The 22,965-nt window shown below is 33.3% G+C and overlaps 2 protein-coding genes across 8 annotated transcripts in view; one reads left to right on the forward strand and one right to left on the reverse strand.

Annotated features, from left to right (window-relative positions):
- Window positions 1-9,681, reverse strand: part of LOC113522418 (chondroitin sulfate proteoglycan 4) — a 45,202-nt gene extending 35,521 nt beyond the window's left edge. For 4 of the 5 annotated variants that reach the window (XM_052896462.1, XM_052896460.1, XM_052896461.1 and 1 more), the window contains exons 1-6: window positions 9,252-9,681; window positions 8,421-8,557; window positions 6,728-6,874; window positions 5,737-5,880; window positions 4,645-4,826; window positions 3,145-3,352 (exon numbers count right to left, since the gene is read on the reverse strand). In XM_052896462.1, the coding sequence (XP_052752422.1) occupies window positions 3,145-3,352; window positions 4,645-4,826; window positions 5,737-5,880; window positions 6,728-6,874; window positions 8,421-8,557; window positions 9,252-9,306 (873 nt within the window). In that variant the 5' untranslated portion in view covers window positions 9,307-9,681. The remainder of the gene's footprint in view (window positions 1-3,144; window positions 3,353-4,644; window positions 4,827-5,736; window positions 5,881-6,727; window positions 6,875-8,420; window positions 8,558-9,251) is intronic. The other variant, XM_052896463.1, reaches the window with a different exon arrangement.
- A 2,252-nt stretch (window positions 9,682-11,933) lies between these two features.
- Window positions 11,934-22,747, forward strand: LOC113510467 (chromatin complexes subunit BAP18-like). 3 transcript variants are annotated; one of them, XM_031911658.2, is made up of 5 exons: window positions 11,934-12,130; window positions 13,426-13,517; window positions 16,365-16,466; window positions 18,143-18,308; window positions 21,493-22,747. In XM_031911658.2, the coding sequence occupies exons 1-5, from the start codon at window positions 12,110-12,112 to the stop codon at window positions 21,598-21,600; spliced, it is 489 nt and encodes a 162-aa protein (XP_031767518.1). In that variant the 5' UTR covers window positions 11,934-12,109; the 3' UTR covers window positions 21,601-22,747. The 3 variants fall into 3 exon arrangements, with proteins under 3 accessions (XP_031767518.1, XP_031767519.1, XP_031767520.1); XM_031911659.2 differs by having other exon boundaries at window positions 18,143-18,251; XM_031911660.2 differs by having other exon boundaries at window positions 18,143-18,206.
- Window positions 22,748-22,965: the final 218 nt, after the last annotated feature.

Raw genomic sequence — 22,965 nt, forward strand, 5'->3', positions numbered from 1 at the left:
GATAGAAATATATTGTATTACACGTAGAAAACACCTAGACCAGAGGAAAAGGGATTGTTAGTAATCGAGACTGAGAATCCTATTGCTAGCAATATACCCAAACAGGTCGACCTCCTCGCGGTTCTCCCTGGAAACTATCGTGGTTAATTCCTAATGAATTCATCATGATGGGCTAACTGGCCTGTTTTCATTCTCATCGATCACCCTTCACTGGTGCTCCGCCAGCGTATCCCGTTAGAGCAGGCCTATTCTACCATTTTCACCCATCAAAAAAAAAACACCTAGACTAATACATAGGACACATTAGGGAGAAAGAATATTTAGTAATGGGTACTATCAACTCCATTGCTAGTCATATACCCTGTTAGGTCGACATTAGGTCGACATCCACTCAGTACTCCTTGGTAACCCTCGTAGTTAATTCTTGTCAAAATTTTCACGATGGACCAACTGATCTGCTTTCATCCTCACCCATGTTTCACTAATGGCCTACCAGGAGTACTAATAGCGCAGCGCTGTTACCATTCCTTTGCCATTAAATAAAAAAAGCAGACGCATAAATACATTCATGTTTGTATTGTGCGGGAATCGAAGCTGCGATTATTGTATACAAGACAGTGTAAGTCGCTACATCACTAAAGTCGTCTATTAATATAATAATTACTGTCTTAGCCAAACTATATAAAAAGAAAAAAAAAAAAACAATATTACATGAACATAATGCATCATTTGCTTAGCACATTATTAATAAAACTTTTCGTTAAATAAAATTACACAGCAGTACTAGTGACGTCACAGTATAATCGATTATATAAATTGTGCAGTCTATATGTCTCTGGTCGTGAGAAGAACATCCTGTTTAAAGATGCCGGCCATCACTGCCCATCAGGTGGGCCTTGGACTTGTTTGCCATTTCATTTTAAGTAATATAATAAAAAAAAAGTATATCTCTGTGTTCAATTCTATTCAAAACAATTCAGCCATTTAAATGTAACCAAATAACACAGATGCAAACTTTTACATTAATAATATTAGCAAATTAGCAAAAATATATCTTTATGTTGCACACTTGCATTATATTTATACAAAAAATAATAAAAAAAAAAATGTAATTCGCAACACTGCTATGGATGTGTATAGCATTTGCTTAGCACATTACAATACAATTTTATCTATTCATATATATATATATATATATATATATATATATATATATATATATATATATATATATATATATATATATATATATATATATATATATATATATATATATATTATAATTAGGTTATATTATTTTGCTCTTATTAGTAAACAAGCTGGCACAACAATATTAGGAGCGACACAGCATAATAGATAGATAGATACTCTTTATTGTTTCCTCTAAAAGATTACAATAGTAAACTTATTATAAATATAAACAATTACAAGAAATAATCACAATGAGAAAACAATGGGTGATCAAATAATCATCATCATCATCATATCAACCGTTAACTGTCCACTGCTGAACATAGGCATCCCCTATTGAGTTTTGCCAGTAGTTGCCACGCTTGGCAGGCGGGTTGGCAACCGCAGTGAATCTTTGGTAACTAAGAATTACGCCGCTGCCTGTCCCTCGACCATTAAGTCCCCTTAGTCACCTCTTACGACACCCAAAATAATAGATTACATAAATTGTGTTGTTTATATCCATAGGGAGACTTTGTACAAAAGTCGACTGCTTGGGTATCTCTGTCCCATTCGTGTTTCTACCGTGAAGCAGCTGTGTTTGCATGGCTGTGTTTCGGTTTGAAGGGTGGGATATGGCGTGAATTTACAGGGTACAGAGGAATAACACCTGAATCCTCAGGAATGGCAATGCATGGGGGGTATCATGGGCGAAACAGTATACTCTGTTATGTCCATGGTACTGCTTATGTCTATAGGCGACGGTTACCACTTTCCATCAGGTGGACCATCAGCTTGTTTGCCATTCTAAGTTGTATATAAAAAAAGATAAGTGATAACACATCACCCGTTACTCTATAGACTTGTTTGCATATCATCATTATCATCACCTCAGCCATTATCTGTCCATTACTGAACATAGGCCTCCCCATAGACTGCCATAAGGAACAGTCCTGAGCAACTTGCATCCACTGACTCCCTGAATCACCATTAGGAGGATTATATTACTAGTCTATTATTAATTAGTATAGTTAATCCCCCAGAATAGTCTGCGGTCAATGCATAAGGAGTAACGTGTTTACAGGCGACGGTCACCACTTTCCATCAGGTGGACCGCCGACTTGTTTGCCATTACATTACATTAGACAATATAACCGTCTAATACAACTAATCTATAATATAAAATAATATAAAACAAATATAACTAATCTCATTCAATTTGGTGTAGTAGTTTTTGCGTGACACCAGAATTAACAGACGTGACAAAAATTTTAAAAATATATTGTTTCGCTTTCTATTGCATATTATATGTTGCATATGTTTTTCTTTGCTAATAAATACTTTCGCTTTAAGTAATACACAGCAAATATTATTAAACTAATTAAAGCTTTCAGCGCATCATTTTATAAAATACATTCGCTATAATATTATACATGTTCGCAAATAAAAAAAAATATAATACGATATAATATAAAAAAAAATATTCATATTAATTTTATTTTAAGAAATTATTAAGAAATATTTTATTTATTTAAGAAAGATACAGTTGCATATAAGGTACAATTTACAATTTTTACAATTTATATTCAACGAGGAAATATCTGCATTACCATCAGTCCCCAAACTAAGCCAGACCTGTATCTTGGGGACTATGACTATTTTATATGTTTAGTAGGTATATGTTATGTATGCTTGTTTGACACCACCGTAACATAAAAAATATATATTCGCTATCGCATTACACACAAGCAGTTATAAAACAAAAAGGTTTATAACCAATTTAGCAAAATGACATAAAATATCGCGGTGCCAATAAACTAAATGTGTAACACTTACAAATAAATAACATAAAACGCATGCCTACGCTTCCAAATTCCACATTCTTCCAAATTCAAAGTCGCAAATGGCAAAAGTCAAATTTTATTATACTATTCACTAGATACTACTAAATAAATAAGAAAATTATTAACAAACCTCAATCAAAGAAGGATTGAAGGACAAATGTAACTTGTGCCATTGTCCATCGTTAATCCTGACTGTGTGGATAATTTGTCCCCGAGCCATTTTCACGCAGATCACTCCCTCCAGGATCTCCACAGCAAGAAAGTCAGATCCTCGTACACCGCCAGGATTGTATAGTATAATCGCGTTTTGGGTTATCGTCTTGAATTCTATGTGCCATCTGTATCACAAAAAAATGTTTTTTACACATATTTTTATTGTACAAGAAGTAATCACGCAACGCCAGACACAGTCGTGAACTGCGAATCTGGATAAGGGTGTCTACTATGAAATGTTTTTCAATAATTTGAGGTCGAACGAAACATAAATTTGATGTTAAAATTACATAATTCTTACCTATTAAAAATATTAAAACATCGAACGATGTTTGGACTTTTATGGTAGAAGTTATGACAAACGAAACGGCCTACGGCCACTTTCTATAATCGTACGCCATCGACAGGGAATTCACCCTCATACCCTACAACCTACAACGCGGTTACAAAGATGTTTTCTTCCACGAACACTCAGGTTATGGAATGAGCTCCCTGCCGAGCTTCTCCCTAGAGACTACAGCATGGGATTCTTCAAAAAGGGGGTAAAGAGGTTTCTTCAGGGTCGGCAACGCGCGCGTAATACCTCTGATATTACAGGCGTTCATAGGCTACGGTAACCGCTTACCATCAGGTGGGCTGTATGCTTGTTTGCCACCTCAGTGGTATAATAAAAAAAAACGAAATGTTACCCCATTTTCTCCACATTTACAAAAATTTCATTAAAATCGGTTAAGCAATTATGAAGACTATTATAAACGCATATCAACACACACGAGATTATTATATATTAGATTTATCTGTTTAAAATATATTTGCATACGTACAAAGAGCTTACAACCACCGTCTCACAATACCCACCCGTGTGCAATTCAGAATTAGTCATACGAATTAGTCATTGAAACAATACAGTTAGTTACTGCTCTAATTATTTTCTCAGAAAGCAATTTCAATTGTCTTTAGAAGATATTTGTCTACTCAAGTCTTTAATTTCGGTATATTTTTACGTTTTTTGTTTTTATACTACTTAGAATGGCAAACAAGATGAAAAGTTAAATAGATAGAAAGTGGTAACCGTCGCCTATAGACATGAGCAGTACCATGGACATAACAGAGTATATTGTTTCGCCCATGATATCCATCCCATCGCGCATGGGGGGCCATGCGTTGCCATTCCTGAGGACTCAGGTGTTATTCCTGTGTACCCAGTAAATTCATGCCATATCCCACCATTCAAACCGAAACACAGCCATGCAAACACAGCTGCTTCACGGAAACACTAATAGGACAGAGGTACCCAAGCAATCGACTTTTGTACAAAGTCTCCTCTTGTTTAAATTTAAATGCGTCTTGCATCTAGCACATGAGTATTACTAAAAACTAAATTGCAGTTCCATACAAACGAATAGTAAACACTCACCTTCCACCTGCTTTTGAATTTATTTTAGGTAAAATTAAATAAGCTCCTTCATCAACGAAGCTTATGTCGGCATTTATGTCAGCGTCGAATTCAGGTGCACAGTTCCAAGTGACTCCCTCCACGCGTACTGAACCGCTACGACTTCGAGCCTTCTCTATTATCTTCACTCCATTATAGTACACCTATTAACACGTACATAATTAATATTGTAAATACATTTAATAACTAGCCGCCATTTAAAAAGTGGCCATTAAGGCTGCACACACGACGGAATCTTAAAAATGGAGTAACTTCTCCTGTTTTCCCAACATTACCCTTCACTGCTATGCTCCTATTGATCGTAGCGTGATAAAAAGTATATTATAACCTGCCCAGGAGTATGGGGAATAATTGTACCAAGTTTCGTTAAAATCCGTCGAGTAGTTTTTGTTTCTATAACGAACATACAGACAGACAGACAGACAAAAATTTTACTGATTGCATTTTTAGCATCAGTGTCGATCACTAATCACCCCCTGATAGTTATTTTACCGTAGTAACTTACCTCTCTACAGATTTATTATAAGTATAGAATATAAATGTGACAGTGAGTCTGTTAACTTTTGGCGCCTTAGATTAGATTTGAAAAGGTGGCGACAAAAATGCTTTTCATTAACTAAAATAAAAAATATTCTTACATATGCTACACTTATAAACCTATAATATATAATATAGGATAATGTAGACAAATAACAATGAACAATGTCTGTATTTCTTTATCTGTCTATCTCTATGTATGTTTGTTCAGGCAATAAATTGAATGCACTTTTCACAGTTATACTCCTCAAGGTCTAATTTAAAATCTTTAGTTTTTCTACTTGTAAAACCCAAACGTACAAAGTAGCGGGTAGCAAAAAACTAGTTATGTATAATTATTAAATGTAAAGACAACCAAAAATCTATTTTTTTTTTTTATATATATGGTGTATAATATACCTAAATTAATATAAGAATTGCTTACAAGTTTTCTTTTCCTAATTTCGTTACTTATCCTTGCATTTAAACAGTTTTAATAATTGAATACGAAACATTATTTTATTAATTTATACTCACATCTTCCATGCAACCACGAAAATTCTCCAAATGCCCCAGGAATAGTTCAGAGAAGTCACCCAGGCCACCCAGGTATATTCCAAAATGTATGTTCAATTCAAAAAATTTTCCTGGCAATTTCTTCTTGACTACACTGTCATCCACCTGTAATTTACTAGATGCTAGAACATTCTGTGACTAATTTTTTTTTTTATATGTACACTATTTTTGAACTTGATTAAAGTAAGGAAAAGTACAAATGTAGAATAAAAGGTGGAATAATAAAATAGAAGATAATAGATGTAAAACTATGGACCAGAACTGCTTTGAACAGAGAAGCATGGAAGAAAATTGGAGAAGGCTTATACTACTCATCACCCATCCCCTCAAGGTCAGTATCTTTAAAAGGACAGATCGTATAAAACTAAGATAGGATAAGGCTGGCCCTGATGATACCGAAGGTATAGAGAATTGATTAATAAGCACAATAAATGATACATAAAATAATATGAGAATTGTTACTGTAAGAATGTTGAATTTTATATTGTGAAATCCTTTACTAATATTATAAATGCGAAAGTGAATTTTTGTTACCACTTAATGCTTTAATGAATGAACTAATTAAGTACACACATACTATATACTATATGGTATAGAGAGAGACAAAGGCTACTTTTTAAGTCAATGAAAATATCCTAAGGCCCTACACATGACGTTTTCTGAAATTTTGAGGCTGAACGAAAAACAAATTTAATGTTACAATTACATAATGCATAATACCCTTTAAAAATATTAAAAATGTTAAAATACCGTTTCTTTGGACTTCCATAGTAGAAATTGTGAGTAATAAAATTTTAAACTCCTTTTACTGGGCCAATTTCAATATAAAATAGAATCCGAAAATTTAAAATTTCAGTATATGGTCATATGAACGAAATCTTGAATAAAAATCTAGTATCTGATGTTTTTCTTTTTAAACCTTTTAAACAACATATATGAGTATTGATATTACCTTCATAGTGAGATTTGCTTCCCTCCGCACTATACTGATGTGATGCCACTGTGTATCATTGAGGTGTATGCCTTTAGGAGATGATAGTTCGCTTTCCCCAGCACCGAGGTTTATGTGCAGTTTTAATCTACCACTTTCTAAACGAATCTGTAAGAAATTTACACTAATGTGTAATCTAGCAACTCTTATTATATAAAATAATTAGTAAGCTATTTTAAAACTAATATTTATAAAATAGAATGGCTGTAAACACAATCCACACCATATTTAAATGTTTTCTCTTTGCTCTTGACTGGTCGACTGCACAGTGTATAAAACAGAAAAATTCATATGTCACCAATAATAAAAAGAAAATAATGATATTAACAAAAGGGTCTACAATGCAAGATTAAGATCTCTAAATTTAAAAATCGTAAACCTTATCCCTATTATTTGGGGTCATGTAATATGTTTTTATTAATATTAAATAAGATTTTGTTTTACTTTTGGTTTTAGAACTGTCTACCTCCCTGATATATTAATATCATAGGTACTTTAACAGTATATCAAATCCTTATTCTACAAGTTTACATCAGTGATACCTCCACATAGTAAGTGTTGAAATGTGGTGGACACTTTTAATCAGGCAGATTCACTTGATTTCCATTGTAGATAAATAAATCCTTAGTGCTATTATGGAGATGAGTCAGATTACTTATTACTTCATGGTATGTTAACTACTCAATCAAGTGTCATGAAATTAATATAAAGGCTCCCAACACTATACTGACAATATCCCAGACGTGGGAGAAAGGGATTGTTGGCTATGAAATGTGACAACTCCTTTGCTAGCAATATGCCCTATTAGGTCGACCTCCACATGGTTCCCTCTAAAAACCATCGTGAACAATTCTTGTTGAATTTGTCACAATGAGTTAACTGACCTGCTTCATCCTCATCTATCATCCTTCACTGGTGCCCCGCCGTGTATACCGATAGCGGGGGTGGGGTTGCCATTCCATTATCACTCATTACAAAAAAAATATTCCAGATGTCAATTTGCATAAGAAATGTTAATGTTAATGTGAAAAATTAAAATGGATCTCAAACTGCTTAAAAATGACAATATGATAGGATAAAATGATAAGAACTAGTACAGTAGAATCTGGATTATCAGAATCAAATAAAACCAACGGTATTCTATATAATTTGTTTTTGTATTTTATGCACGAAAAATTATTAATTCACTCTTGCGCTACCTGCCCATTTCTATCTGTTCACCTTTAACGAAAGGTTGTCTGTAAGAGATTGCCCTAGCGATAAGACCACCTTCTGTACCTTTATGTGTATATTTCAATCTGTATTTATGTTACTGTATTTCACTTGAATTATTCACTTGTCATTGTATATTTTTATTTATGGTGCAATAAAGAGTTAAATAAATAAATAATCAAAAATCCAGATTACCAATTTTTGAGTCAAATCAAACAATACATAATTGAATTTTAATATTTTTTACTATGTAAAGAGTTTTACATATATTACTTAGAATTTATTTATTAAAAAAAAATTATGAGCTATAAAGATAATGGGATTATATAATATCATTTCTAAATCGCTAATTAGAGCCATAAAGAATAAGTTCAAATAATCAAATATTTGGAAATTGACAATCAGACAATCGAGATTTTACTGTAATAGATACATTACATACCATACAGTAGTCAGTTTTGCCTGTAGTGAGCAATAATAGAGCATCAGACGAATGAGTGCGAAACCTAAAACTTATGTCTGTCACACCCTTTGCTTCTTGAAGTGGGTATGATATGAAGCTGGCTCCATAGAATGATGCTAAAATTGAGAACCATTCATAAAATAATTTAATGAAAATAACATAATAAAAGTATAAAAAGAAATTAAAAAGATAGTGTTAATAAATTATCCTTTTAATTTTTTTTTTTTATAATAACACAGTAGGCAATTATATTTATATCACAAATGATCACAATTCAGATATCACAGGGACGCTTTATAAAAAAAATATCCGTATAGCCACCTTGGTTCCACAGATATTTCTATCTCTGAATAGCTGTCCTTATATGACTATTTCAGTTCGAAGAGTAAAATAAGGCAGTAAAAATGTAATCTGCCATAAAAATGTAAAAAGTAAGATGTAATCCCTTAGGATTAGCTATACACCAAAAGAACCATAGACTTCACAGTGTATTCTCTGATGTCCACAGGGCTGCAGATTGATTATAAAAGGACTATAACCTGGTTGTCATTCCAAGTTTATAAAAATAGTGAAATTATTTAAAATTATTTATCATCTATAACTTAGACTTAGCATGATGATAGAAAACATTTATATACAAGTGCTAATTTTATTGAATGTAACATTTACTGTATATTAGTTAATATATGTTTAAGTAGATATTATTGTTGGCCATAGCATGAACAATTCTATGGATAATAACTGTTCTACAAGTTTAATAAAGATAAATATATCATACTAGAAGAATATATCTCTATTAATCAGACTCACCTTTGTCATAAGCCACAGCCATAGAAAGAAGTGATAAAATTAGAATAACTTCCATCTTCTATCAAAAAAGAAAAGTAAAACGAGAACACAAGATAAAATGTAAACGTGTTCAATTAATACATTATCAATCCCTTCTCATTTAATACTATGTATTGTAAAGTATTCTTTTCAATACAGTAATATAATTTTTTGAGGACATCTCCAAATCAACAAGGCAGGCGTGGCGTCACAAAGCCGTAGTAGACAGTGCTAGCGAACAATCATTATCTTATAAAGATTCACTGTTTAATCACTATCTTAGAATATATAATTACAAAAACTGGTTGCTTTTATTCAATAACTAGATAAAAATATTGTTTTAGTCACAAATAATTTACAGTTTACACACACATGACAAAACATAGTTAAACAACAGGACAGCGCCGCCTATATTTCCTTCTCTCTTCCGCTTCCTTGCTATAAGCTCATGGGTTCACGAATGAATACTTTGCCACAGATTATATAATCTAAAATCTGAACATCTTATGAACTTCATACACACATCAATAATCGTAATTATCAGAAATGATTTGTTAATTTTATAATTTAAAGACGAATGTAGTTTGAAAAGTGGTTTTGGATATTCTACTGTGTAAGGAGTTTTCAATACGGTGGTTTATCCTTAGTGTATATCACTATAAACAAGCTTGTATTGTATTGTCTAGTGAAATTTATTAAGAATTGTCAAATAGTAGTCGCTACAGTACCATCACCCAACCGAGCCTAATACTGGGAGTATTAGCATTCGGAAGTTCCCTGTGTGCCACAATAAAGCAACGGCTTCACATAGAATCCGATTCCGTTATATCACGTCAGATTTTCTAGATCTAGGCTAAGGTTTCCAGACGTCCCTGTTTGGAAGCAAAAGCTTGAGTGACCTTGACTGTACTTATGTCATCATCGATGTACAGAATTTTCGTCCTTCCTACGACTTAATTAGACGGGATACCCAAACCGACCCTGTAGGCAGGATCTCCACTAGCTTTGAAGATGTAGTAGGAGGAAAAAGAACCAAACGTAACTAGTTTATTTTTAATCTCGTCTTGTTCAAAATTGGTTCAAAACGGACACGCTGCAGCGTGTCTAGATACAATATCATTGTCATGACGTGTTGCAATCCACATTGAAACATCAACAACAAAAAAAAAGCAGGTGTGTAGGTACTATTTATCTGAAAATTTATTAATCGCGTTAAGTCTCGATAGTTTATGCGTATGCGTATGCGTTTATGGTGCTAAAACCCTTTCGGAAATCAGCTTGTTCAGGTAGCTGGAAGTCATCGAGTTTGCGCGTAAAACGATTGATTAGGATTCTAAAAAACAGTACTTAGACGCGGTTTAGAAAAGATGTCCGTCTTAAATTTAAGTTTATTTCTTCAATAAGGTATTGTTACCCTTTTTGAAGAACAAGATTACCGCATTTCTGCTCCGGGTTTCGGGCATAACAGCATTAAATATGACGAAATTAAATAGCCTCAGAAGGACTATAACTATCGGTTTTCCACCTGTTCTCAGAATCTCTGCTGTAATTCCGTCCACCCTCGGTGCTTTGCCGTTTTTAAGCTGCTTAAAAGCCATTTCAATTTCCTGCAAAATATATCATCGATATAGTATCTGGTAATTTTAGCTCTTCGGTCGTTATTTTCTGTATGGCCACTTTTGAAAGAAGTTTATCATAAAGGATCTCTCCATTTCCATAAAGACAACTAATTACTGTCCCCTAGGATTTCGTTGCTCCATTCTAAAGTTCCCCATTCTGCCTCATGAATACTATGTATTGAGATTTAGAGAAGTGTGTGGCTCTTGAAATATCCTCATACATTGCCTCCGCCTCATCATGTGTCATCAGGAGTATATTACGGTCAGCGCGTATATCTGTATCACTTTCGGCGAATACCTATAGGTAATTCTGATTACTAGGTTTACCATCCTTGCTGACATACTGTCAATCTTCAAAACATTATTTACGAGAGACTTACGGACGATAAACCCGATACCACTATAAGATAGGTGGTCATTCTCCCGGTGGTAGAATAAGTTACCGAATTCATGGATTATCGTATCCTTCCCTTATTTTCGGATTTTAGATAATCCTATAATATATTATAAGAAAAAAGAAGAGGGGAACAAGTATAACTTGTAACCGACAACATTCAACCAACAATTTTATTTTTCAAAAGTATTAATTAATGAAAAGTACATTAGGCCTTTAGAAATAGCGAACATATTATGACAGTTCGTTCCCCACCAGGCCCACTCCCGTCACACCTCAAAAGTTATCTGTCTTAACCAAACTTGTCCGGGGGGAAAGGGATTGTTAGCGATGGGGTTTAACAGCCCCAATGCTAGCAATGTAACTAATCAGGTCGATCTTCACATGGTTCCCCCTGGAAACCATCGTGGTTACTTATCATGGAATTCTTCACGATGGGCCTGCTTTCATCGTCATCTGTCATCTATCATTGGTGCCCCGCCAGCGTATACTATTAGCGCAGGCGAGGTTACAATTGCATTATAACCCATTAAAAAAAAAAACACAAACTTGTCCCTTGTGAAATTACTGACATTTTTAAAGATGAAAAAATCAACATAAAAATTTAACATCGAGTTGGCAACACTAATTCCCCCACTTTTCCCACCAGACTTTTCAATTAATCAGTTTGTTCTTGCTTGCTTAATAAATAATACTTTCAATAAAGATTTATATATACAAAATTAAATAGGCAAATTGTGTGATAAATATTAATTGATAAATAATTATTTAGTACTGGTTACGGAACTGAAAGTGCAACAGATTTCGTAGATATTCCTGCAGCAAGCATGAACAATTCGGCAGCAAAGGTAAATACAAAATACTGAAATTGTATAGATCTAATTATGTAGCTAATTAATATAAATGATATAATTATGTTTGTAATGCAAGTACAAAGTTTAATTAGACCCGAAATTGTTGCCGGGTAATTAGAACAATATAATTTGCAATTAAACTCGTGACTTACCGTGGCAAAATAACCGCAAAATAATATTGAATTTTTGTTTAGATTCGTCCCTATCGCCTATGAAGTTGGCGCCAATTTTTTCTTAATTAAATAGCAAGCAAGTTCAAAGCTTCGAACCTTGTATCTTTTCCAGTCTATGTTTTCCAGTAAAATATGACACTTCACTTTACTTTTAGTGCAGTGTAACATGAAATTATGATTCTGTTATCCTAATCCTATCTTTATATGACAAGTTGTTTTGACCAGCTTATATTTGACTATCAAATATTCATTATTGCAACATTTCTAATGTTTACATTGTATTTAAGTATACAGTAATCTTGATTATGGATAAATTTATAGGGTAATGTAGATATATTACATGTGGCATGGTTGCCCATTGTTATAAAGAGTAACAGTGAAATTGCAGAATGTAGAGTCATAACATCTCACACTTTAGGAATACCAAAGCTGTATGGTGATTCTTTGATGTACTATGCACATCATAGAGTACACAGTTCCATGTGATGTTCATATTAAAAGGATATTAGTAAAAATTAAAAGAAAATATAAAAAAGGTGGGAAATGTGTAACTGCCAGTATATCAGTAACATAGTACCCTGCAGTCGGTGCACCTATCTGTGAACTGTTATGTGTGTGTTCTGTTATATTATGTGGTGATATGCAGTTCATTCTAAATGTTTTTGCTGTCATTTGTTTTAAAGAGTTAAATACATAGATAAAAAATAATTGTTATAAAATACACATCATGCTACATTCACCATGATATCATTTCTATATGTAATAATTACCACTTTCCAATAGGTTCTTTTTAATGGATGAAAATGGAGTGGTAACTCCGCCTGCCCTATCGGTATACACTGGCAAGGTACCAACCAGTTAGAGGTGATAGGTGAGGGATAAAAAGGCAGGTTAGTTAGTCCATTGTGAGGAATTCAATAATAAAATTGTCATGATAGTTTCTAGGGGTGACTGTGTAGGTTGACCTGATAGGATATATTGATAGCAATGGAGACTAACCTCCCCATTACTAACAATCCCTTCCCCCCCTTTCCAATAGGTTGACCAGCTTGTTGTTTCAAATATAAAAATCATATGACATTGAATATTTTTAACACTTACCTACTGGTTCCACAGGTCGGAGAGATCTTCCGAGAGGCAGGAATTGCTTTCAATAAACTCTCAGAAATGACTATGCTGTTACACCCAATGGGGGATTCACAACCAGGGTATGTCTTAGTTGAGCTATTTTATTTATTACATTGTCTACAGGCAATGTGTATATTATGTATATAAAATTGGTAATCTATACAGCCATCTGTTTTGCAACAATATGAAGCAATTGAATTGAACTTAATGGTATTCAAACTAAATGTTGTGTACTAATGTAGGTATATATAAAAATAGACTGCAGATGTTAACTGTATACAATAGTGGGACACCTGTGAAGGATGAAATGATGTGGTTCAAGTTAGGCATACTTTTTTTTAATGGGTGATAATGGTATGGTAACCCTGTCTGCGCTATCGGTGTACACTAGCGGGGCACCAATGATAGATGACTAATGAGGATGAAAGCAGGTCAGTTAGCTCATCCTAACCAATTCAATGGTTTCCAGGGGGAACCACGTGGAGGTCAACCTCACAGGGTATATTGCTAGTAATGGGGCTTTTTGACCCCATTACTAACAATCCCTTTCCTCCCAGTTAGGCATGTTGTTTTAGGCAAGATGAAGTGAATCCTTTTGTGGTTAAGGTATAATGGAATGTAACTTCTGATAGATACAATATTTAATTAGATAACCACCAAACAGATATGGATAACTAAATTACTATTGATACTGGATAAGTCTTATAGAGAAGGTAGATAAAAAAAAAAACTTAATGATTGAGGGATGGATGGCAGCATCCCTCTTAAAACATCACCAAGCCTAACTGCAGTTATAGCCCATCTATTTGGTAACTACTAGCAAACCCCCCTAATGGAGTAGGCCCTCTTTCAACAGTAGACAGTTAAGGGCTGATATGATATAGTATGGTATTTGGAAAATGAGCGGTACAATTAACAGAAAAATATTACATAACAAATAGTAACTACTTAAGTTGCCACTACTAACTATTATACAGAGAGCAGATGAGATTTGACATACAACAATAAAAAAAGTACTAAGATGTAAATAGAGTCACATTAAAGTCATAAATTATACCTTATAAATTTTTAATACATTGCAATTGAGTTACTAAATATTTCAAATTAATATTGGAGCATAATTTATTGTAATCGATTTAAACTCAAAATACAAATGTGTTTTCAGCACATTTCGTCTTCAACTTCACTATTTTTATAGTGAAATGAATAATAGTAATTGTTTAAAGGAATAGGGGAATCAATATAATTTTTCAACAATTTAAATAAAAACTCTTGATCTCTTTTTAAGAGCCAATTAATTAATAGTGAAACAGCATTTACTTTTAGTATATGTCAGAAATTATGGTAAAGGACCTTTGTTGGTCACAAGGAATAGTGGAGAAGAGAATATCGGGTTTATAGGTACTTTGTACAGTGAAATAGAAGATTGTAAGTGAGACATAACAACCAGATGCATAGCTTAATTTAATTTTAATGCTAAAACATATGATAGTGATAAGAAGAGCCAGATGATTACACTATCTCAACAAAAATGGGCTGATATCATTGAAATATCAGAACCATAAGATATTGCGATATGGGAGAATTTATGGAGGATTATAAGGCTGAAGCGACCCTTGTCCGTTTCACAATTAATATTGTCATCCAAGAAAAGAATGAAGAGTTTGAACTTGATACAGATGAATCATATTAATCATCATAAGTCATTTATTATATCAATCATATGTTTACTTTTTACACAGTAACTACTGCTTGGCAACAATTATTATATTAAATTTAAGCAGTGCATCTAAGAATAAAGTATTCTATTATATAAGTAATTTTGTTAGTAAAATGTATTGCTGTGCAAGAGGGAGAGTTTGTACAAAAATCGATTGCTTGGGTACCTCTGTCCCATTCGTGTTTTAACCGTGAAGCAGTTGTGTTTGCATGGCTGTGTTTCGGTTTGAGGGGTGGGATATAGCGTAAATTTACTGGGTACAGAGGAATAGCACCTGAGTCCTCAGGAATGACAACGCATGGGAGTATCATGGGCGAAACAGTATACTCTGTTATGTCCATGGTACTGCTCATGTCTATAGACGACGGTTACCACTTTGCATCAGGTGGGCCGTCAGCTTGTTTGCCACACAAGTTGTATATAAAAAAAAAGTATTTTTGTTAGTAAAATGTATTGCTGTGCAAATGCCAAGTTACTATAATTGTTATAGAAATTAAAATGTTTAATATTAGAGTCGCTATAATTGTTGATAGGTTCGATAGATTAGATAACGTAGATAATAATTTATAACAAAGTTGTTGATATATCTACTGAAACTAAAATTACTTACTTGATTTAACATGAGATCTCACAACTTTGTAGTGCAAGAACTGCGTTGCTAGACTTGGCATTGTTTTACGTTTTATCTTTTTGATGAGCTCTCATTTCTTTTTGTTGGTCTCGGTCTTTTTTTTTTCGCTGATAATATACCTTGTCCGTCGGCTACAAATGCGATACGTTATGAATGAACGTAATTTTTATTATGAATGCACAAGAAACCAAAGCAATGATTTTTAGAATTTTTGTCTGTATGCCTGTTTGTCTGTACGTTTGTGCACGCTAATTTCAGAAACCGCTTAGCCGATTTGAACGCAGTTTTCACTAATGCGTTTAGAGTTTGTTTTATTTCAATCGGTTCATAAATAAAATAGTTATATCAATCTAAAGAATCACATATAAAATGTTATAAAATAATCGATCAGTCGAATTGGCTGAAACTTTTTTTAATATGTATAAATTTTTTAACATCTGTGTACTCGTGCGAAGCCAGATCGGAACGCTAGTCTATAATATTTCTGAAAATTTTGTCTGTTTTTTTTTATTACTCTGTTCTTTTTTTTACACATTATTACAGCAATAAAGAATTTTTAAATTTCTCTATTTACAGGGGGAAATGGACTGAGGAAGAAATAGAAATGCTGCGTTTATGTGTGCATCGGTTCGCAGTTGATCTTAATAAGCTCAGTCAACACATAAAAAATAGGACTGTGTAAGTACATGTCTAATATGTATGTGTGTGATGTGCTATTAAATAATTGTATCATTAATTTTCTATAGCTTGTATTGAATTTCCACACCAGAATTCGAAAGGCTTCTCAAATATTCATTACCAATAGAGATGATCTGGTTATTTAAAAGATTCGGTTGCAAGAGTATGAAGGCAGGGAAGCTACATGAATGTTATAGAAGACACTGTTCCATATATGAAATGGCATTCTATAATTTCCATACTGCTCTAAATGTCCGGTTGCAATTTTATTATTATTATTTTTTTATGCATCTTAGAATTGCAAACAAGCTGACGGCCCACCTTATGGAAAGTGGTAACCGTCGCCTATAGACATGAGCAGTACCATGGACATAACAGAGTATACTGTTTCGCCCATGATACCCCCCATGCATTGCCATTCCTGAGGACATAGGTGTTATTCCTCTGTACCCAGTAAATTCACCCAATTAATCGACTTTTGTACAAAGTCTGGTAAATGTAATATGTGTTAGATGTACTGTAAAATAACTGTGTTATTACTTGTATTGAATCTCCACACCAGAAATCGAAAGGCTTCACAATATTTCTTTACTTAGACAAACAGTCTTATTATTTATGGTGGTCATAGAAGATTTGATTGTAATAAACAAAGAAAAGAAAAATATTTATCTTTGCTAATGCTGTTGCATTCATGCAAGAAAATCAAATCATAGTTTCAAAGTTAAAATTCTGACAATATGCAAGTTGGAAATAAGTGAAAACTTTCACTCATATTAATACATTTCACTGATAATAACATATTTTGTTGATATAAAATCCATAAGTATATAAGGCATTATATCTTAGTTCTCAAAAATAGCAGGGTTTGCCATTTTTGGTGTCTACCGTGGAGGTCCTAGAAAACACTATATACATGTAAACATATTCTGTAATATCCATGGTGCTCTTCATGTCTCTAGACGAGGGTTACCACTTTCCATCAGGTGAGCAGTCAGCTTGTATTTTTTTTGATGGGTGAAAATGGTATGTTAGCCCCGCCTGCGCTAACGGTATACGCTTGTGAAGCACTAGTGAAGGGTGATAGATGAGAATGAAAACAGGCCAGTTAGCCCATCATGATGAATTCATCAGGAATTAACCATGATAGTTTCCAGTGAGAACTGCGAGGAAGTCGACCTGGTTGGGTATATTGCTAGCATTGCGATTCTCAGTCTCCATTACTAACAATCCCTTTCCCCTCTAAGTCAGCTTGTATTGTATAGCTTGTTTCCAGTCGTCTCAAAAATATGTTTGTTTTTATTTTTTGTAAGATAGGTGTACTAACGATAGGCTAAGATTATGTTACAAATCGGGCCATTGTAGTTCGACTTGAGATATAGAATAGTTTTTATCCTGATAAGAAAAAAAATATTCAGCAGATGGTGGTAGGGGCGAAATAACATTTGTCAGTCCCCTAGACTAGGGTTCGGTAACCTTTTGAGTTGGAAGAGTCAAAAATTACAATTATTATTTTTGAAGAATAACATGCTGTGTGTTCTCTTGGAAGCATGAAATGATCATAACCCGAGTGGTTGTGAGAGGAAACATTTCTGAAATCGCACTGTGCGTTACCATCTCACCTTGTCGATGGCGAGATTAATTAATCAGTTTATAATTAATGTAACAAACTGTTACAGGACTCAAATCCGCACAACACTGAAGAAGAAAGCGTTCGAGGACGCAGGTATACCTGTGAGACAGGTAAGCAGTACAGTGACTAGCCTTGGCCAGCCGCAGACTCCACAGGTAGCGCCCCCTCTGAGCGTGATCAACACACAGAACGTTATAGGAAAAAACGCCGAGGTTCAAAAATTCACTATCACACTTAGGCTTCATGAATTATATAGATGTTGTGCTGTCTTTTTTTTTTGTTAGAGGAGTTTTTTTTTTCGGAGCATCGCCCGCACACCGTTCTTGCATGAGCGTGTATGGTACAAGTGTTATTCTATAGATTATTATTTGCTAATTAAATATTTAATTCTCGTATAAGTTATTTTTTTTTATTATTTATAGGTATTTTAGATATAGGGTGTACCAATTCGAATGTATGCTGTTTGTTTCATATCGTAACATATTATTCGTTTCCATGTGCACTTCAGTTTTGTCTATAGTCACATTAAAATTGTTATACTCAATAAAAATATGATTCTGTAGTTGCCACATAAAGTTTACTTAAATTCCCTGTATCACGACATGTTAAATAATAAATTAACGCGTCATAGGATAATCGGCATATTGACTTAATTTAACTAATTTAATTTTTGTTACTTCCGAGAGAATTGAGGGAACTGAGATCTAGAGTTAATTTTTGTAGCAAAATGGTTAATTCCGAAGTGCTATTCCCTTGTCTCTGATATTAAAATAAAAATAAAAAAACGAAAGTATAACGTTACGGAGCACCAAGAATTAAATTTAATGTAGTTCTAACTGAAACTTATTATAAATTTAGTTCATACTGATCCTTAGATATGGCCTTACGATTTGCTTGTAATCTATAATATAAAAATGAATCGCTGAATGTGTTGCTAAGCGCAAATCTTGATAACAGCTGAACCGATTTCGCTAATTCTTTTCTTAGAAGTACGAGGATGGTTCTTAAGGAGGGAAAAACTTAAAAAATTGCTTGAAGTCTAAAAACAACGCTTTTCTATACTGCCATACTAACGATTCCTAATAATATTTAAAGTCAATTTGAACTTTAATACCATACCATATAGTTTAAGTGTTAGTGAAGAGATTCCGGGAAGACAAAACAATTGAGTGGCGTTAGTATTGTATAAATATTGATGTCAATATTTGTCAATATTTATACGATGGTAATATTAGTCAAAAACAAATTGTCTGTGGTTAGGCGGTACGAAGTTCGCGGGGTCAGCTAGTATTAAATATAAATTAGTATTAGCTAAATTTATTATAAGTTTCAGTTAGAATTACATTAAATTTAGTTTTTAGTGTACCGTAATAACTTTCATTTTTGTCATTTTTTTTTTTAATTTTAGAGATAAGGGAATATCACTTTGGATTCAATCATTTTGCTACAAAAATTTACTCGTAGGTCTCAATTTTCTCAATTCTCTCGTAACTAACAAAAATGAACTTGTACGAGTATAATTGGTAAACCGAAATTTAATTAACATAATAGGATAATGCTATTATATGTCGGTTCACGTAATTTATAATCTCAGTCTTAAAATGTTTTCTTATTTTATTTAGTACAAACACTGATTACTATTTGATCAATTAATAAATATTTTCATAGTATAGTTAGCTGGTCCAAAATTATTCTATATCTTAATTGGGAGCAAAACCATCTGAATCTATAATTCACGGAATTTCATTAAAATTTGTTGATTCCTTACGGATTTTGAGCGAATATTGTGACAAATGTTTTTTATTTAGTTATTAAAAAGTAAATATGTCTCATGTTTCTATTTTATATTTTTGTCCCATTCGTGTTTCTACCGTGAAGCAGTTGTATTTGCATGGCTGTGTTTCCGTTTGAAGGATAGAATATGGCAGTGAATTTACAGGGTACAGAGGAATAACATCTGAGTTCTCAGGAATGGCAACGCATCATGGGCGAAACATTATACTCTGTTATGCCCATGGTACATGTCTAGAGACGGTTACCACTTTCCATCAGGTGGGCTCGTCAGCTTGTTTACCATTCTATGTTGCATAAAAAAGTAACTTTTTTGTTTAAGTTGTTCTTTACATATTTAAATGCAGTCGTATTTTAATGTAGTTAATTTATTGAGTGTTGTAGTATTTGTTGTTAAATATAATTTTGATTCATAGTATATTATGTAGTAGGAAGTTACACATCACAAAACACTTGTTACCTCGTAGAAATAATTTATTGCATGTGCGACAGTTATTACAAATTATTATCAAACTATTTCATTAATTAAATTAAGAATTACTTTTAAATTTGTTAATTATGTTATAAAAATGTAAATATTTAAAATAACTATTAAATGTCCCTAATTAATATCTAACGATAGCGGTTATAAAATGTTATCGCAGTATGCTATGGTCATTGGTTTTTTTTTTTTTTGGTAGATGAAAATGGAATGGTAATCCCGCCTGCCCTAACGGGATACGCTGACGAAGCACCAGTGAAGGGTGATAGATGAGAATAAAAACAGGCCAGTTAGCCCATGATGATGAATTCATCAGGAATTAACCATGATAGTTTCCAGGGCGAATCACGAGGTGGTCGACCTGGTTGGGTATATTGCTAGCAATGGGATCTTTAGTCTCCATTACTAACAATCCCTTTCCCCCCTATGGTCATTGGTTGGTAACATTTCTCATTCTTATCAATGGTAGCCTCTACTATAAATCTACACAAACCAAACCCTTGTCTTTTGTGTGTAATTCATCTACTCGGCTTCTTCGCTACAATTTATGTGGCGGATTTTGAAATAGATATTTTTTTAGTCTCATCAAGTCTCATCAGAGCCTTTTACAGTTTCTACATTTTTAGTGACCTTCAAAAGGAACAAGTTTTCAATTCATTAGTATTGTGACAATTTATTCCCGTGTGGTCCCATATTAATTTTGAAACGATAGAAGTTGTCGTTTTATTTGCAAACCAATATCTACTTATAGGCACTTTACAGTATTCTAAATTCAAATATTTAAAATTTCATGTGACTATTAAACGTAGCATCATTCATCAGTATGTTTCGGTTTTTTTCTTTTGTTTCTACCAAAATGTACTTGTAGATCTGATTTATACGGTGATGTTTACATCTACAGGCGATAGTTGTTTTCACAGAACATGTAAATAACGTCACCACAGCAATGTATGTTGTGTACGTATTTACGAAATGAAATTGTGTGGTATATCCATAGCATTATGCTTGTTTTAGTACTTGAAAACGCTATATTATATACCCATTGATATTTATTTACAACTTTTAGATTAGTCCATAAACTCAATAGAGGTAACAAACGAGTAACAATGGCATTTCGTTTATAGGTCACCTTGAATATGCTGAACGCCTCAGAGAACGAAGTAGACGTGGAGGGGCTCAGCGGTGATGTCAAGCTAGAGTTCGAGGCGGGCAACGAGGAAGTGGCCACCTGAAACATGTTTAGCTTTTCATATTAGTTTTAATATAGAATAGACGACTATGGCACAGGACACAAGAATTACGTACACAGTGCAAGCTTCAGCCAGTGAGCTGTATGGATTTTTTTTTATTTAGGGCCGAACGTGAACCCCTAATTCTTGTATTGAATTTGGAGGGAAAAATAACGATCACATAAGTATCTAATGTATAATTTTGTCGATTTATTATAGAATACAAATCCACATATATTACAGGTAGCGTTTTTTTTACTTTCACATTGAATTAGCTGTATCCCGTGACTTCGCTCGCGCGAATCAGTACATTAAGTGTCCATTTAGTAAATTACGATATAACCTATTCGTGTATCAAATTTTATTCAAATCTATTTAGTAGTTTTCTTTGAAAGAGTATTATATATCCAGTCATTCAGTGTTACAAACTTTCCGTATTTATCCCTAATATTAATGGGATTTTGCAGGAGGATCCCGCCAAAATATATGCGAGGATGCCAGCACATATGTGACTGATTCCGCCTCTATTTCGCTTTATCATGTACATGTGATGCTATATTTTTTATCTAGTTTTTTTTTTATAATATCAGCCGTTAACTGTCCACTGCTGAACTCTGACTGAACTGAACACTAAAGGTCTCCCCCTTGAAATTGTTAGAAAGTGACCTCTGATTACCTTTCTTTGTATGTTATTTGTTATTTATTAATTAGAATAAAATATTAAATAATAGTGAATGAAATGAACACACCCAATGTATTTTATTGTATGCATTTTATCTATATTTCTTTTTTTTTTATTTTTTGTAAGGAATTTCTGCGGGAAGATTTTGGCCACATCAGAATATCAATGTTTTGCTCTTTTGAGCGCAAAGCAATAAACTGAGTTGTCACAATTTTGTGATACTGTGGCATGTGCATTAAAAGGAAAATTGTTAGTTTTTTTTTTTTGCATTTTTTTATATTTTTTGTATATGTGTTCTATTTTTTTTTTTACTGTGCATCTATGTCTGCTGTTAAGTAATGCAAATAAATTATCTATCTATTGAATTAAGTTCCCTTAATAGCTTCTTATGACACCCACGGAAAAGTAAGGACTGTTCTATTATTTGTTGGGACCACACGGCAATATTATGTCTTATATTTTATCTTATAATCTATATATATATATATATATATATATATATATATATATATATATATATATATATATATATAATCTACGCCGTATGATCCCAGTTTACAATAGGCCACCCATTCCTTTTCCGTACATGTCATAAAAAGTCAAAGATCGATGGGTGGGCAACAGTGTCCCTCTTAAAGCATCAAAGCCTAAGTACGGTTGCTACTCACCTGTACTCATCTGTCAAG

Source organism: Galleria mellonella, unplaced genomic scaffold (genome assembly GCF_026898425.1).
Source record: "Galleria mellonella isolate WM207_F2 unplaced genomic scaffold, CSIRO_AGI_GalMel_v1 utg33, whole genome shotgun sequence".
Classification (NCBI taxonomy): Eukaryota; Metazoa; Arthropoda; class Insecta; order Lepidoptera; family Pyralidae; genus Galleria; species Galleria mellonella.